At 54.0% G+C, this 17,118-nt stretch overlaps 1 protein-coding gene across 1 annotated transcript in view; it reads left to right on the top strand.

The window, feature by feature from the left end:
• The first annotated feature begins 3,134 nt into the window (after nt 1–3,134).
• CES2 (carboxylesterase 2) overlaps nt 3,135–17,118 on the top strand; it is a 24,907-nt gene continuing 10,923 nt past the window's right edge. The window contains exons 1-11 of the mRNA XM_042437755.1: nt 3,135–3,268; nt 5,253–5,406; nt 5,866–5,970; nt 6,455–6,562; nt 7,054–7,185; nt 7,836–7,910; nt 8,262–8,409; nt 13,746–13,950; nt 14,815–14,944; nt 16,066–16,199; nt 16,949–17,113. Coding sequence (XP_042293689.1) covers nt 3,138–3,268; nt 5,253–5,406; nt 5,866–5,970; nt 6,455–6,562; nt 7,054–7,185; nt 7,836–7,910; nt 8,262–8,409; nt 13,746–13,950; nt 14,815–14,944; nt 16,066–16,199; nt 16,949–17,113 — 1,487 coding nt within the window. The 5' untranslated portion in view covers nt 3,135–3,137. The remainder of the gene's footprint in view (nt 3,269–5,252; nt 5,407–5,865; nt 5,971–6,454; nt 6,563–7,053; nt 7,186–7,835; nt 7,911–8,261; nt 8,410–13,745; nt 13,951–14,814; nt 14,945–16,065; nt 16,200–16,948; nt 17,114–17,118) is intronic.

Raw genomic sequence — 17,118 nt, 5'->3', positions numbered from 1 at the left:
TGTCGCCTTCCCTGTCTTCCTCTTCTTCATTTTTGCAAGTGTTTGGATTTTCAGAATGACCATCCCAAGATTCAGGGCAAACACCCAAACTTAGGGAAACAATGTTTGTGGTGAACTGCCATGATTCAGTCATTCCAAAAAGCAAACAAAAACACCAGCCAAATCCAAACCATCAAGAACTCTAACCTTTCCCTGTTGCTGATAGTGTGTTGCACACAGCCACTGAACGGCAATGGCAGTTTCCAGAGAGAAAAACCTTTTTCCAGCTATACAACTCAGTGCCCTGCAAATGGTAGCAGTAGTAGTAGCTGTTGTTGTTATTAAGATTATTTAGTCAGTATTGTGCTATGTGGGCACAAAAAGGTGGTTCTGGGTGGCAGAAGCCGATGGCTTTGGGCACCTGGTGAGAAGCCTGGCTGTTTCTTGAGCCGAGTCAAAGGTCCACAGCAGCTGACCCCCCAAAGGCTGGCATCTACCTCTGAGGCTTTTGCTCTTCAAGCGGTTTTGTGGGAGGTGGGATGACAGAAGCAAACTGCAAAGGAGCAGTTGCATTGCGTCTATGCCCCCACCCACCAAATTCACCGTGAGGCATGTCCTTGGTGTGGAAGGCCCACGCCAGCCTGACTCTTGTTCGCTGGTCAGCAGTCGAGGCTGTGATCGTTCTGCCCCCCCCCCCTCGTCCCCTTTAACAAGCTTCTTGTTGGTTTCCTTTGGCCTGTTATGACAGGCCAAAATAAGCTGCTTCGAGTCACTTTGGAGGTATGGTATTTCAATGATGCATGCGTCCTAAGGTCCAAAAGCCGCACCAAAGCCATGCTCTAGACCTAAGGATGGAGTGCCGCTTTGGTGTGGCTTTTGACTCTAGGACTCATGCATCATTGAAATACCAACCTGCAAAGTGACTCGAAGCAGCTTTATTTGGCCTGTCTGTACGGCCTTTGTGCTTCATTCAGGTGCCCTCAGGAACTGGAAATACTCAAAGGAGTCGCAGAAAGGTGGAAAGAAAAGCACCCACCCTTCCGAGTTCTGAGACTGTCTGTATTTGAACATTATATACCCCAGCTCATTCAGACAAGGCCTCCAATTACCTGTAAGAATCTGTTCTCTTTCGCTTTCGCTTTTCTCTCTTATCATAATGAGGGTGAAGCTTTGCAAGCAAAAGTGTTTGGCTGCAGACATCAGGGAGAGATATGGGGCGAAGATAGAGGGGGATTAAAAAGACATCTTATAAATGGCAGGTGGCCAAACCTTATCTCAGATCAGAACGTTGGGCAAGGGTGAGAGAGAAGGCCAGGGCGGGAGAGAAGCCGCCAGGCGGGGTGAGGGTCTTGGGGGACCCCTCTCGTAGAACGTTTCAGCTGAAAACCTCTTAAACTTTCTCAAACTGACATGGTCATGCTTTGAAAACTTGTGTTTCGTAATTCATGTGAGAAACACTGATTCAACCCACATTCTACCAGGATTATTTTCACCATCTAGTTAACCCCTTGGTGTTCTTAAGATGGTTGATTTTGTTGACTCATGTACCACATTTTTAACATGCCTCTGCAGATATGTTGCTTGAGGCAGCTTACAACCACTCAGAGGAGAACATAATACAGCAGCCTACAGACGTGATTATGGAACACAAGCGCATTCCAAGGCCTAAAGTGAGGCAGTGCCTTGTCTAGAGTGAATCAAATAGGCAAATGGCTGTGTATGAGAGCCAGTGTGGCATGGTGGTTTGAGCATTGGACTAGGACTCTGGAGACCAGGGTTCAAATCCCAGCTCGACAGTGAACTCACTGCCTTGAGCAAGTCACACTCTCTCAGCCTCAGAGGATGGCAATGGCAAACCCCTCTGAAGAAACTTGCTGAGAAAACTCCATGATAGGTTCGCTTTAGGGCTGCCATAAGCCGGATATGGCTTGAAGGCATGCAATCGTTTGTGGACCTCTGATGTTCATAGTGTTACAGAGCAATGGAGGTGGAGGGAAGTACAAAATGGTTACTGTCATCCCATCCATCCACCCTTCTTCCCTTTCTCTCTGTCACACATACACATAGGCACATACACCTATTCTCTCATACAAAACACCAGTTTGCTTCAAGTTGTCTGTCAGTTTATGGATTTCACAGGGTTTTCTTAGGTGAGTGATGGTTTTGCCAGTTCCTTCCTCTGTAATATCACCTACAGCACCTGGCGTTGGTTAGCTGTTTCCCATACAAGGACTAGTCAGGGCTGACCCTGCTTAACTTCAAAGATCAGAATGAATCTGGTACCCTTAGTGAGGTTAGTTTGGTCAGAACCATGTAAAAGGGAAGCACGCCATAATCCCAGCAGAAGAATATAAAGTTCTGGGCTCCACTGCAAACCATGCCTTAGAGTTAGTCAAAGCTGCAGGTGCAAAAGTGTTGTGCATGCCATTGGGAAAGGTGTGTTTGGTCTTTTGCAAGTTAGCTTGGCTGCCCTCTTCCTTGAGAATGCCAGGAGCTTGTCTTGCAAAACAGATTAGGCTGCAAAGAGTCGGTTGTTGTCACGCAACTGGAGCAATGAGTGTTTTCACTTCCAAGATTAATAGATAGGGATAGACTATTGACTCCAAAGGTATTAAGTAACAAAACAAGAAGAGTGAGGAAAGCAGAAGCTAGAACCTATGTAAGAGAAAATGTTCATTCAAATAAAATGTGTTGCTTAGAGAAACAGGCAAAGACCACCCGTCAGACACCAGCATTCATCCCAAACAGCAACCCACCGGTTGGAGCAACGGTGGCACCCCAAAGGCCCTCTGCCCCTCGGCTGGTCACTCCACTTTCCTTGCGGCTGGGCTCAGGGGTGCCCTTTTCCTACGGGGTTTACTTTAAACTCAGCTTCTACTTTAAGCTTGGCTTTAAAGCAGTGGTCCAAGGTGTTTAGCCTATGGGAGAGGGGATATCTCTGACTGCTTTGGGTGCTCTTCTTTTAAAAATGAGAACAAAACCCAGCTTCCTTTCTCCACAAACCCAACATGGAACTGAGCCACCCTGTTTCCTTTTCATGTTTTATGATTGCTTGACTAGGTCTATCATTTTATGCAAACCCCCCACATGCCTCCAAGCAGGTGTGTGTGTGTGGGAACTTTGCAGAGCCCTTCTCTGCCCTTCTGCTCTGGCAGGTGATGGTCTGGATCCACGGGGGCAACTTTGTCTTCGGAGCGGCTTCCCGGTATGATGGCTCGGCCCTGGCAGCCTATGGAGAAGTGGTGGTGGTCACCCTGCAGTACCGGCTGGGCATTCTGGGGTTCTTCAGGTGAGATCCCTTTCCTGTGGGTCAGTCCTGGGGGTGTGGGTGGGGGTCCCTCCCAGGGTCCCAGGATGAGAGCCCCAAAGGGCAGTCCATTCTTCTTGGCACAGATGAAAGGGGGGGGGACTGAACCCTGGCAGAGGGAGCCCCATCTTCGTGGACCATAAGCCTTTGCTGGACTACATCAACCTCCTCAAGTGGCAGGAGATCATGGGAGTTGCAATCCAAGAACCTGTAGAGTGGGAGGGGGATCACCTATCCCTTATCCTTAGTTCAGATCCGACAGGGAAATGTAAAAAGAATTTACACACATATCAGTGAAGATGCCACCAGCTTTCAGTTGCGCCATGGTTAAAGTAGGGGAGCACCAGCCCAAGCAATCCCCCCCCCCAATCTCCCCCCCCCCCTTCCTCAAGCCCCCCATACTTCCCTTCCTGAGTTTGGAGCGTTTTCTGAAGCATTTTCACATTTGGGGCTTCAGAAGATATTCAGCAAAAAGATGGAAGAGGAAGATCTGATAGCAGGGAGAGGGTTACAAAACCCTCCCCTCCCGTCCCTTTGGTCTCCTTCTGTTTCTTTTGTCCCATTCCTGCATCTGGTCAGACAGGATATGCAGGTTTTTGAAGCAGTGCAGGGAGTTTGCACAGGCCATTGAAGAGAGACAAAGGTGGAGGGTGGGCACCTTGGTTGGTGCACCCTTCTCAGGGCCCTTAGTGATCCCTTCTTTCAGCTACCCTCAGCCTCTGAAAAGGCCTTTCTCTGCCTTGCTGTCAGATCACACACTGCCCACCTCCTCCCTGTTCCACCTTGGCCTTAAGAAGGGCATGAACAGTACCACCAGCAGAAATGCCAGCTGCGCCCAAAGGTCCCAAAGGCAGTTGGGAGGAGGGTGGTGGGTGGGATGGCTCAACCTGGAAGAGCCCAGAGTGGGCAGCAAAGGCTCCCTGTCACACTGCGCAGGTGTGGTACTATGGTCCCCCTTTACAGCCATTGCCCTATGGGCTTGTATGGCGTTGTGGTTGGGAGCACATGTTGAAGTAGTCAATTCCTTATAGCTAAAAATACATTTTAAAATGACTGACTGTGATTGCTATTCGGGGTCAGACTAGATAGTTATATGAGACCTCAGATAGATAATGTTAAGAACAATTTTCCTTGTCATCTACTACCGTAAGTTCTGCATGTGGAGCAATGTGCCCCGATACTTCCTCTTCTCAAAATATCTGGTTTGTACCGAAACATTTCCCGTAAGGTAAACAACTTCTGAAAGTATAGAACATTATTGCTAAAATGAAGGTTGTGAAATTAAGGAGAAGGGGAGAACAGCTCCATGTCTTTGTGTGATTTGGTATGAAAATCTTCATTTGCTCAGCTCCTGAGAAAGGGATTTCTGTGCTGAGACAGTTCATAATTTGCAATAAATCTGCTTTTCTACTTTGTTGTAGTCCCTGACTTCTGCTTCATTGTTTCACTATGTTATGGGGGGGGGGGTGCTTGTCCCTTGGGTCCAGTGCCCCCTGTGCCTCCCTCCATTTTTCCTCCACTTTGGCTTTTTCCTTCCTCACATTGTTACCAGTATTTTGAAAGTCCTTCTAGAGCTGCAGACTGCCCTGGTATTCCCTTTCTGTGCTTTTGCTGTCCCACTGCTGCTTCTTGGCCCACATACAAACCACACACACCCCTCTTGCCCTCCTCTCCTTTGGCCTTGGCTTAAGACCGCTGCCCTTCTAAGGGGATCCAGCCTGACCACTCAACTAAGCTACCCACTTTTCAGTTGTTGCTGTTGCTGTTGTTCAATGCCTTTATGACTTCTGGCAAGGCCAAGGCGGTTTTCTTGGTAAGATTTGTTCATCTTGCCTTCATCTGGGGCTGAGAAGAGAAGAGGGTGCCCGGTAAGTTTCCACAGCCGAGCAAACAGGATTCGAACTCTGATCTCAAGAGTTTGCAGAGTCCCGAGCCCAACACCATGCTGGCTCTCTTCTGCTTCCAGCACAGGGGACCAGAGCGCCCGGGGGAACTGGGGCCTCTTGGACCAGGTGGCTGCTCTCCAGTGGATCCAGGGGAACATTGAACCATTTGGCGGGGATCCGGAGCGCGTGACCCTCTTTGGCGGCTCGGCTGGTTCCTTCTGTGTTTCAGCCCATGTAAGTCCCAATGGGTTGCTTTGGGGGAGAACCTCCAAAAAACCCAAAGGACTCCCAGGAAAGGCAAGGCAGGTGTGGGGTGTAGAGAGGAAAGGTCCAGCCTTGACCTTGGTGGTCCTGGGGCCTTGGCCGAGTTCCCTCTTTGCAAGGGTCAGCAGAGCAGGCGGCCTGATCCTGGCTGGCCAAACGCCTCTTTCCTCCTCCTCCTCCTGCCCCATCTCCCTCCCTCCCAAGCAGAGCCCACCTTGTCTACTCCTTCCTTCGCCCCTTGCCCCATCTCATCCCCAGTGGTCGCTGGTGAGGCTGAGGGCACCGTGGCTGGACCACGGCAGTCAATGGCCTCTTGCAGGCAAGCTTCTTCATGCCAGCGGTGGGTGGAGGAGCCAGGCTGGGCAAGTGGCTTAGCCCACACGCTCTGGCTACAAGGGATCCCATGGAGTTTTCTCTCCCCACCCCCAGGTCCTGTCTCCCTTATCGAAAGGCTTGTTCCACAGGGCCATCCTCCACAGCAGCACCGCCATCCTTCCTGGGTCCTTCAATGCCAGCCCTCAACCCAGTGCTGAGGTGGGCTTGTCTTCTTACTTCCCAGAAAGCTTCCAACTGACCAGTGCCTCTTCCCTCTGCTTTGGGCTCAAGCCAGCTCAGCACCCCAAAAGGGAGAGAGGAGGCAGGGACTCCACCAGCACCACAGACTGACTGGCAGTATTTGGGGTTTGGGAGGCTGGAGCAAGGTCAGCAAGGATGGGCCACGGAGGGTAGCCTGTGAGGGGCACCTCAAAACCTTTCTAGGGACAGGAAGAGACCTGACTGCTCTCTGACAGTGGGAGGGGGTCCCACTTCACCCCAGACGGGTCGCGGTGGGGTGTTTCTTGGTTTGCTGCTCTCCCTCTGGCGCCAGTCCCGGCATCCCAAACCCCCTGCACTGCGGGCCAGCGGCTCCTCCAAAAGCATGGTGGGGCATCCAAAAGGAGGGTGAGCCCTGTTAGGCCCAGCAGGTCAAAGGAAGACAGAGGCTGAGGCTGTTCCTCTCCATCCTCTGCCAGTGCAGAAGTTGGCCAGAGCGCTTGGATGTGAAGTGTCCAGTTTGGCGGCCATGGTGGAGTGCCTCAGGCAGAAGAGTGCACAGGAGCTGACTGTAACGGACATTTTCTCCCTGGTGAGTCAGGGAGGGAGGGAAGGAAGTTGCCAGTAGGCTAAAGACAAGGGCATGTTTTGAAGTGTGGCTGAATTCAGGTGAAAGGTGATGCTGCCAGAGATGGGGATGAATTCTGTTGGCAAATACTAATTAAGTTGTGAATGCACTGGCTTGCTATTGTTTGTTCCTGGTTGAATAAAGGGACACAGTCCAGATCTGCCAGAGAACTGGTTACTGGGAACTGAGAAGCAGACCTCTGTGAGGCATGGAGGGCAGTCAGCAGCCCCCCCCCCCCCAGTCTTTCTAGCATGCTGACCACCACTGGTCATCCTGGTGCACAGAGTGGGCTCCTGGGGGGGTGCGGTTGCCCATCTCCAGCCTCTTTGTCATCTGAGGAGAGAGCCAGGCTGTGTTGGGTAACCAAGGGGGTGATGCCGCCCATCTTGCCCTCCAACTGGGTGGATGTGGGTGGGGGCCTGCTCTGTAACCCCAATGTCTTTATCTTGCTTTAGCACATTGTGCCCGTTATGGATGGTGAGTTTATGCCCAAGACTCCAGAAAACATTCTGGCTGGGAAGGAATTCAGTGCTGTACCCCTTATGGCTGGGGTCACAAACAATGAATTTGGCTGGAACGTGCGCATGGTAAGACTCCTTCAGCAGCCCTTTCTTCCCGCCTGCCCCCCTCCAACCCTGCCATATAATGTTTGCCCCAAACCTTGTGCAACGTGTGGCTTGTTGTGGCAGGAGAAGAAGGGCTTTGGATTCAATGGCTCTGAATTCCCCTCCCAGGGTTGTCCTTGCTCTCCTTGTGCCCTTTGCTTGTACGCATGCGTGTGCATGCGTTTGGGGCATGGGTGGGTGGGCATCTGGGTGAGGCGGAGGAAGGGAACATTACGTTGAGCACATACTCCCTGCTCTGTCCATGGGTTCTGCACTGTTTATTTAGAATGTGTGCCAATTTTCTAGATAAAACTACTGCCAAAAGGTACAGAAAAGAGTGTAGCAACCAAAATGGCCAAGGAGACCCCAACCCCATTGGTCAGCCCCAGGAGGCCCTTCTGCCCAGGACTTTGGGAGGCAAACAGACCAGTTTGTGTCTTCCAGATGTGCAGCTGCCACAGGCCTTCACCCGCCACATGCGATTTCATACAGCATTTTTGTTCCCTGAGCAGCACACCCGCCATCCTCTCTGCTGCCTCAATAACAAATACTCTGCCAAGCAACTGAATGTTCTCAGCCCAAACACAATGGAGAGATCCCAGAGGCTTCTTTTCTTTTCCCTTTTGATGCAGACATCACCTGAGTTAAAAGAAGTGGAAAGCAGGGAGAAGATCCATACCATCGCAGAAGCATTCCTTCCTCGCTTGGTAACTGCCTCCTGTGGTTGATTTACAAAGTTTCTGGCCTCTGAATTCTTGCAAGTAAATGTTTTGCAAGATGCAGATCTCCACAAAATGGTAGCAGGGGAGGGGAAGGTCTGCCTCACTGTCCTGCCTCTGCCTCCCATAAGATGGATGCTCCATCCAGGATGTGTCCATCTGTCCAGACAACCACAAGGGTCTACTGGACTGGGACATTGCCTTCCCCAATGCCAGAGGAGGGCACAAGAGGAAGGAGGCTCAGGAGGTGAAAGGGCTTGGAGCCCTTGGATGGGGGAATCTCCCTTCCCACACACCACCTCCTGCCCCCATCCTTCCCTCGGTGCTTCTCCCTCACAGGGGGTCCCACGCAAGGCCATGCTGATGCTCCTGGACACATACCTGGGGGAGACAGATGACCCCAATGAGCTGCGGGACAGATTCCTAGACCTTCTGGGAGATGCGTTCATAGTCATTCCGACCATAAGAACACTGAACTACCACAAAGGTAATGGCCCTTCCTGATCGATGGTTCCTGAGGCAAAGGAACAGCCCTGTTCCCCACTCCTACCCCGGCCCCCCATTGCAGCTGAAACTGAGGCTTCAGGGCAACCCCAGGCCCTCAGGCTTCCTTCACTGCAGTTCCAGCACTCCCTTCACTTCCTTCATTCCAAGTCAAGATTAACTTCAGAAGGCAAATTTATTTCTGGAGCAAATCCAGTCCACCCTTTTGCTCTGGGCATATGCCAGAACCAGATGAAACTTTCACACAAAACCCAGCGCCCTCCCTCCATACTTGTCTTGGGAGAAGTTCACACCAGTTTCTTGGAGTTGTGGACTCTGCCCTGGTGAAAGGTGGCACTGGAGCTGGCAGGGTTTGCAGTCTGCAGCCAACGCCTCAATGAATTGCCAATCCGGGCCCTCCCTCCAGGTCATTTCGGTCTCTGAGTGGCAGAGCCTGTCCAAGGTCTCCTGCAAAGAGAGCTCAGGGAGGGAAAGGGCCACACCTCTGCCTCCTACCTGGCCCTGGGGCGGGGCGAGCCTTTGGCTTCCAGTGTGACTCCTGGACAGGTTAAGGTCCTCTTGGCAGCACAGAACTGCTGAGCTGGGCATACCAACCAAGGGCAGCCCACCAGCCGCATGCTGGGCCAGGCAAGCACTGGGCAACCACCATGCTGGCAGGTTCCTCATATCTGACCTGGGAGGACCACCAGGTGTGTGGATATGGGCTTAGTTGTGACACAACAGAAGTGCTTGTGTTAGGTGTTACCACATTAATGTCTCTTCTGGACAGGGTGGCAATAAGCCTAAGAGTAGTTGGAGGTGGTGGATGTGGGCTTATCTTTTAAGACAAGGTGGGCAAGAGTAGCCAAGTGAAGGGGCTTCACTTCTCTCATCAGCCTGGCAGTGGTCCTGTTGCCATCTGAGGCAGGCTGTCCTGTGGGAAAAGGCATGATAGCACACCAAAGCATCATCCCCAGGAGTACTTTTAGCAGGTGGGGTAGGGGAGAGATGGTCAGTGTCTGTGACAAATGTCCAGAAGCCTCAGCTGGTGACTGTCAGCTCAAACTGTGTGGGAAGAGGAGAGGAAGGAAGACATCTCTGCCAGCACAGAGCCTCCATGCCCAATGCAGGGCAGCCCACGGTGGCTTTTATAGCTCCAGGCCATGTTGGCCTCAGGCCGGATGTAAAAGGGATCCATTTGACTGTATCTGGCATCCATCGGCCACGGGGCTGCCCCTGCAACCCTTGTTGTTTTTATGGTGGGGGCAACAGGGACTTTTCAGCAGCAGACCCCACTCATGACCGATGCTGGGATGGGTGGGAAGGCAGTGCCAGCACCAGTTTCAAGATGCCCCTTTAGGTGCCACTTGAAAACCTTACCAGTTCTCTTGGGCTTTTAAAATATTTTAGGAATATAAACCTTTTGTTGACTGCTTGGTTTTTATCCGCTTGCTGGTCTTGTGTGATCATCCTGGGACCCAGTTTGGTGATGGGTGAGAGCTACATCTTTCATGCCTATAAAGGAATGAGCTGCAGATTGTGCCTCTTGCCTTTTGCTTGAGAAAAACGGCTGTCTCTGGGTTCATATGGGAAGCAGAGGGCACCTGAATGGAAGACCAGTGAGATTAATGTGGGCTGACTGGCGAAGCGCACTTGGGTTGCTTTTGCAGAGTCCGGTGCTCCTGTCTACTTCTTTGAGTATCAGCACCGGCCCAGTTTGTACCACGACAGGAAACCACCTTATGTGAAAGCGGATCATGCTGATGAAATCGGCTTTGTCTTCGGCGGACCCTTTCTCACAGGGGATATCCGCCTTCGCGGTAAGGAAAAGCACCCCGTAATACCCCAGCCCTGGGCAGGGCAAAGGGAGGGCAGCCAGTGGTCTCACATAGGGCATTGCCTGTGCCTGCTTGGAACGGGGTCTCCTTGGGCTCCTTTGCCAGGATCAGCTGATCTGGGTTCTGCCTGAGGTCCCTCATCGCCTCCTGGCTGCCAACGCCTGACTGGGTTAAACCCAGACTGAACAGGCAGAGTTCTCCGAAGCATCCTTAAGCCTTGGGATATCCCAATATATTTATCTGGGACAATAGGCTCTCCAGCGATCCTCTAGGCTAGTCATTATACGCTGCCCTGGTGGCCCTTGCTGTCCGCTGGGGTTTGGTTCCAGAAGCTCCCTGGGGATACACACACACACACTTTCTCCCCTTAGGCGTGTCTGCTTGCATTGCATTGAATTGAATTGCATTGCATTGCATGCAAGGCATCCTACATCCTGGAGGGCATTTGGGGCCAGGCCAAACCACAAGAAGATGGCATATGGATGTGTGTGTGGGGGGGTCCTCTGCTTGCCTCCCCCCATCCATCCCTTTTAGACCATCTGGGGAAGGCGTTCTCTCAGCCTGCCAAGGACCCAAAAGACGGGTACCTTTTTAAGCAATGTTGTTTGTGAGCCACCTTGGGCCCCACTCCTGGAGAAAGGCAGCCTATACAATGAACCAATGTACCAATTGGCCTTAGGGCTGCCCTAGTCCGGACTTGAGTGACTGCAGCCCTGTCCTCCTTTTGTCCTCCAGACGAAGCCACGGAGGAGGAGAGGCGTCTCAGCAGGACCATGATGGCGTACTGGGCCAGCTTTGCCCACAGTGGGTAAGAAGGGCCCCAGGGAATCTCTGAGGCGCCCAGGGGCTCTCCTTGGCCGGCCAGCAGGCCCAGTGGTGAGAGCCAGTATTGTGTGGGTCTCTTCCCCAGGAAGCCCGGCGGAGAGGGCCTGGTCGAGTGGCTGCCTTACGACGCGGAGGGCCACTACCTGGAGCTGGGCCTGAGGCAGAGAGGGTCCCGGGGGCTGAAGGCAGAGAGGGTCAAGTTCTGGGCGAAGCTCGAGCAGGAGGCCAGGAAGGAGGCAGGGCACGCGGAGCTCTAGCCGCCGCTCTCTCCGCCTCCGAAGGCTTTCCTTTCACAAGACGAAGGGCTTCCCACGGAATGAAACACCGGCAGCAGAAAGCCTTGCACACTTCACGCGTTCAGAGGAAGACTGGAGACCCCAGGCCGCCCTCGCCCCACCTTCCTCCGCCTCTGGGTCTTGCTCGGGGGCGTCACGTGGGAGTGACCGACACGTGTCTGGTGGAGGAAAACTATCCAAAGGAGCCCAAAGGGCACCCAGTCAACTTCCATTGAGGACAAGGACAGCCCTTTCGGGTGCACAACCCCAACCTCCTCGCCCCTGGATCTGGGGGTCCCTTCCCCAAAGAATAAAGGCTGTCTCTGCTCCTGCCTCCGCTTTTCCTCCTTCTCGCGACCCTCGCCCTTCCTTTCCTTTCCTTCGAGGGGGGGCTCTCCTGGGGGTCTCAAGACAGAGCTGCCTTCAAAGTGCTGTGAAGCTGGGCTTTGCTTTTCCGATCTCTTCCGTACTTTTGATTTTTGTTCATTCTCTCGGTCGGTCGGGGGCTTCTATGAGCCCAGATGGAGGAAGGGACCGAGGGCAGGAGAGGGGAGGGCAGGGGTCTTCCGGGGGGGGGGGCATGCCCTCGGCCCAGCCCTGCCATGCCCTCGGGGCCCGGGATGATGAAGGTGGCGAGGGGGGGGCGGTGGGGCTGGCCAAAGTCCGTCCCGCCAGGCGCCCCCTCCCTCCCCAACCCCTCCCCTCGGGACCCAGCAGCAGGGCCAGGGCCGCCCCCAGACCCCTCTGGCGCCAGAGGGAGGGACTGAAGGGGCGGCCCTGCCCTGCCCTCTCTGCCCCAGAGAGGTGCCTCTGGGCGTCAGGAGCAGCCACACACTCCATCGGGCAGCGATGGCGATGGCGGCTCCTCCTCGGTCGGTGTGTGGGTCGCTGCGCCTGGCCCTGGCCCTGGTCCTGGCCCTGGGGGTCTCTGGGGCCGCGGCGAAGGCAGAGGGTAAAGGCAGGGGCCCTTGGTCCTGGCATGGAGGGGTCCGCCGGTGGTGGGCGAGGCTGGCCCTGGCTCTGCTCCGAGGGCGCCCGGGGAAGGGTCTCCTCCTCTCCCGGGAGCTCCTCCTGGGAGACCCTCCCTCCCTCTCTCCCAGGGGGCTGTCTTCTCTTGGCAGGCCCTTGCCTGCCTCTGAGGCTGAGAGAGTGTGACTACCCCCCTTCTTTCTCTGTCGGAGTGGGTCCCATTCAGGGGGCGGCCCTGTGGATGATGGGACCCCTCCAATGCCCCCCTCCAGGCCCTGCAAAGCCCGGGCCGTGTCCCCCTCCAGGGAGCCCTCCATCATCCCTTTCAGGCTTCTTCGTTCCCGGACGGTCCTCTCCCTTTCCAATTGTAAGAATGGCGGCCCTTTTCGTGGCTGCGATCGGGTTCATGGCCTCTTATGGTCACGAAGGAAGACACGGAGCGGAGGGAGGGAGGAGGGAGGGTGGCCTCGGGCCAGGGCTCTTCTTCCGAGCCCTTCGTCCGGAGGGTCTGCCCCGCAAGAGGAGCCTTTCCTGGGCAGAGGAAGGAAGAGCCGTCGGGCCCAGTATCCTCCGAGGCTCTGTTCACATTCTGCTGCCTTCTTTCCAAACGCCAGCCGAGCCCCGAAGAGCCGCCCCTGAGAAAGCAGGCTCCCTGGAACAGATGAAAGAGCAACGAAGAGAGAGAGAGAGACAGAGAGAGAGAGACTATGTGCACGAGTGGGTCTGGGTGGGTCTTTGCAGCATGGCAGGAAAGGAAAGAGGAAAGGAAAGGGGGGCAGGTGTGCCAGGTATTTGCAGATTGGGCTTCCTTGCAAATGGTTTGAGTCCTTTCGTGTAGGTTCACTTTACAGATTTATAGCTTACTGAGGACGTTTTGGGGAGCCACCTCCTGCTGCCTGCCCTCTGTTACCCCGAAGGCAGGATCCAGGCTGAGAAGCCAGAAAGGGGCTCCCAGGATGCCCTTTGACCCACACCCCCAGGACTTCTCCAGGCCCAGAGAGCCAGGCTGTGTCGCAAGATTCAAAGTCCAGCGCAACTCCAGGGAAAGGGAGGGCTGTGTGGGGCTGCGGGTGCATGCCTCCCTCATGCACTCAGGGACACATTAATTGTCAGACACGTTAATAAAGAAAGACATTTGCACACAGCATTGCTTTCCGATAAGAACACCAAGTCTAGCGAATGAGGGGAAAGGCCATAAGCTCTCTGCCAAGGCAGCACCCTCCCCCTGAGATTCCTCCCGCATCCTTGGGGACCAGAGGAGCGGGACCAGGCCCTGAGGCCTGGGACCCACAGCCCCCATCCCTCCAGCCCCAGAGGGGACCCACCGCCACCAAGGAAACGGCTGCACAAAATGGGAGTGGGGATGACATGAGGGAAAGGGCTGCACAGTTTGCCAGGGTTTTCCTCACTGCCTCCCTTTTCCTATTTCCCAGCAGAAAGAAGCCACCGGCCGGAAGTGGCCACTAAACACGGACGCTTGCGGGGCACAGTGGCCAACGTGAAGGGTGTGGAGCTGCCAGTCAAGGTCTTCCGTGGCATCCCTTTCGCCAGGCCTCCCATCGGGGAACTCCGCTTCTCCCCGCCTCAGCCGGCTGAGCCTTGGCATCACCTCAGAGAGGCAACCGCCAACCCCCCCATGTAAGACCCCCCTTGCCCCCCATCATGGAAGAGGTGCCTTTGCCCATGGTTGCCGGTTGCCAACCATTCTGCCTTTGCGCCCGCTGGGGACAGCGCTTTGGAGAACCAGCTCAGGGCTCGCAGTGTTGGTCTGTGCAAAAGCACTGGATGTGCAGCAGGCCTTGTCACTGTTTACGTATTGTTTAGGTCACAGCGCCGTTTGGGGGGGGGTCCATTTTGAGGGTGATGAGGGTGGAATGGAACCTGGCCCCAAAAGTGATGCAAGGAGTGAGAGTAGCCAAGAGACACAGCCAAATAATACCTGGAAGAGCCTTCAAGGAGCCCAGCAAGTTACCTTTCCTGAGATCGCAATGGGATCTTAAAAGTAACTTACCAAGCTCTGCAGAGGTGCAACTGTATGCTTAGTTATGGTATAGGAAACCGTACTTTGGGTTGGGTTCACAAATCTCTATTAGTAAGAACTTTTATGGCAAATTGTGAAAGAAAATGGCAAAAATGAAGCTGAAGTAGTAGAGGAATATTTCTCATTTTATTGAAGATAACGGAGTTAAACTTTAGGGAACAATTGCATTGCGTGATCTGTTTTTGTTTATTTTTTTAATGAGAATACACCCCAGTATTCTGAAATCGATGGAACATTAGAAGGAGCTTCTTGAGAGGTTCAGCGAGGAAAGCCTTTGGCCAGAGGGGTCAAAGGGCTGGGCTCTGTGGGGAGGCTGCACTCTGAGGCCTAGGAGGCCCTTCCAGCTCTCTATGGCTGTGGGCCTCTATGGCAGGAGGACTGTGCCCCACGGCAGCCACTGCCTCCCCCCCCCCCCCACTTCCACTCTGCTTCTCATCCTGGTCCTTTCTCCTGTTTGTAAGGTGCCTTCAGGATCTGGAATGGATGGATGAAATGAGCAAAGTGCTGAATACAACAATTCCCAAATGGCCAACATCTGAGGATTGCCTCTACCTCAATGTTTTCACACCGGACACAGAGGCCAAATTGCCGGTAAGGCAAAGGCTGCTTCTGGGCCTGTCTTGCTGGAGCCCTTTCAGCAACTGACCCGGGGCTTCCTGAGGTGACCAGCACTGAGTCCTGAGGTGACCCCAGGGAGCATCCAAGGGCCAGCAGCTGGGAGCAGAAATGGTTGGGGGGGGGGGGGGTGGTTGGTTGCATTTCCTCAGAGAGTCACCTGGAGACCAGCAGGAAGAGAAAGATGGGGAGGGGGGCTGCAGGAGGCAGGGACCCCAACCGCCCTCTTGGGCCCCTGACTTCTTTTCAGGACTCAGCTGCCGGCATTTCCACCTTAAGGCTCTGGGGCTGGCCAGGAGTGAGGCCTTGGCAGTCTCCAGGGCACAGAGGGGGGCACACCCCCAGCACATGATGCGAGGGGGGGGGCACAGCCCCAAGGGCACTCTGTGTGTGCAGGTGTGTATATGCACACACAGGCATACATGTGTGCACACCCCTGTTTTCAATTCTATCCTGCAGTTTGGCACCAAACCGCTCACACCTCAGTTAGGTTAGGACAGAAACCGAAGAGTCAGAACTGGAGGCAACCAGACTGAACCCCGCTCAGAGCCAAAATGGGTCAAAACAGCCAAGAAAGGATGAGCAAGCCACTGTCCTTGTCTCTCAAGGAAAAGAGGCATGAGAAGGACCTGGCTGCGCAGGGGAAGGTGGAGGAAGAGGATGGTGGTGGTGGTGGTGATGTCTTCTTCTTATCTACCTCTCCCCATGGACTGAGGCAGGGAACAACAACAGATTCATATTATATAACATGCCCATGCCAAGCATGCACTTGCCAACCACAGATTTGAGAAGAATTTGTTGGGAAGGGGTTTGCCTTTGCCTTCCTCTGAGGCTGAGAGAGCATGACTTCCGAAGGTCACCCAATGGCTTTGCATAGCTGAGCAGGGATCTAACCCCTGGACTTGAGCCCCGATCTTAGTCCAGCGCTCAGACCATTACGCCACGCTGCCTCTCTGAACGGACCGCATAGTCCTCTTGGGCCAAGCGAATCCTCTCTAGGGACCTAGCAGCAGCCTCCCCAGTATGTGAGAGGTCTCTAAGAACACCTGAACAGCCACCTGCTTCAGTCTTTCCTGCATGCGTTTGTGTCTTCCCAGGTGATGGTCTGGATCCACGGAGGGGGCTTGGTGTTGGGCTGTGCCTCCCTTTATGACGGACCTGCCTTGGCTGCCTACGAGAACGTGGTCGTGGTGGCGATCCAGTACCGGTTGGGCCTCCCCGGGTTCCTCAGGTGAGACAGCTTAGATTTACAAGTACAGCTTGCCCTCAGTATCCATGGATTCCTTATCCATGGATTCAACCGTTGACAGCTTGAAACTATTTTAAAAATATAAATTCCAAAAAAACAAACTTGGATTTTGCCATTTTCCACAAGGGAGATCATTTTACTACACCATTGTATTTAACAGGACTTAAGTACCTGTGGAGTACATGATTTTGAAGCAAAGCAGGGTCAGCCCTGGTCAGTAGTTGAATGGGGGGACTGCCAACAAAGACTAGATGCTGTGTAAAACTAGATTTCCTAGGAAGGAAATGGCCAAACCATCATCTTAGTATCCCTTGCCTAAGGAAACCCTGAGGAATTCATGGGGCCACAATTGCTCAATTGGAGGTGTGTGTGCGCGCACACACACACACACACACACACACTAGTGAAGCGGAGAACATGGCAGGGGCTGAGGAGGAAAAAGGCAGACTGGGAAGAAGCAGAAGTTCAGTTTTGGCCTAAGAGAAAGGAAGAGCTGAGGAGGCAGTCAGAGGAAGGGAGCCGATGTGGGGCAGGAAGGGGAAGAAGCTAAAGCAGAGGGGTTTTTCTCATGCTGGGCCCAGGGAAACGGGGAAGGGGCCCGGACCGATGGAGGCCTTCCACTCCCCCCCAGTGAAAGGGGTCGCCAACAGCGGGTGGAGGGCCTGCAGGTGGTCTTCTGGCTGTTGCTTTGCCGCTTGACTGGTTCTCCTGCTGTGCCCCTTTTCTTTCAGCACTGGTTCCAAGGAAGCACGAGGGAACTGGGGATTACTGGACCAGGTAGAAGCCCTGAAGTGGGTCCAGGAAAACATTGAGGCCTTTGGAGGAGATCCCAGTTCAGTGACCATCTTCGGAGAGTCTGCTGGAGGTTTCAGCGTAGGTGCACAGGTAGGTGACGCGCACC

This window comes from Sceloporus undulatus, chromosome 8, assembly GCF_019175285.1.
Source record: "Sceloporus undulatus isolate JIND9_A2432 ecotype Alabama chromosome 8, SceUnd_v1.1, whole genome shotgun sequence".
Lineage (NCBI taxonomy): Eukaryota > Metazoa > Chordata > Lepidosauria > Squamata > Phrynosomatidae > Sceloporus > Sceloporus undulatus.
The sequence above is the reverse complement of the archived record's forward strand: the minus strand, read 5'-3'. Positions and strand labels throughout refer to the sequence as shown.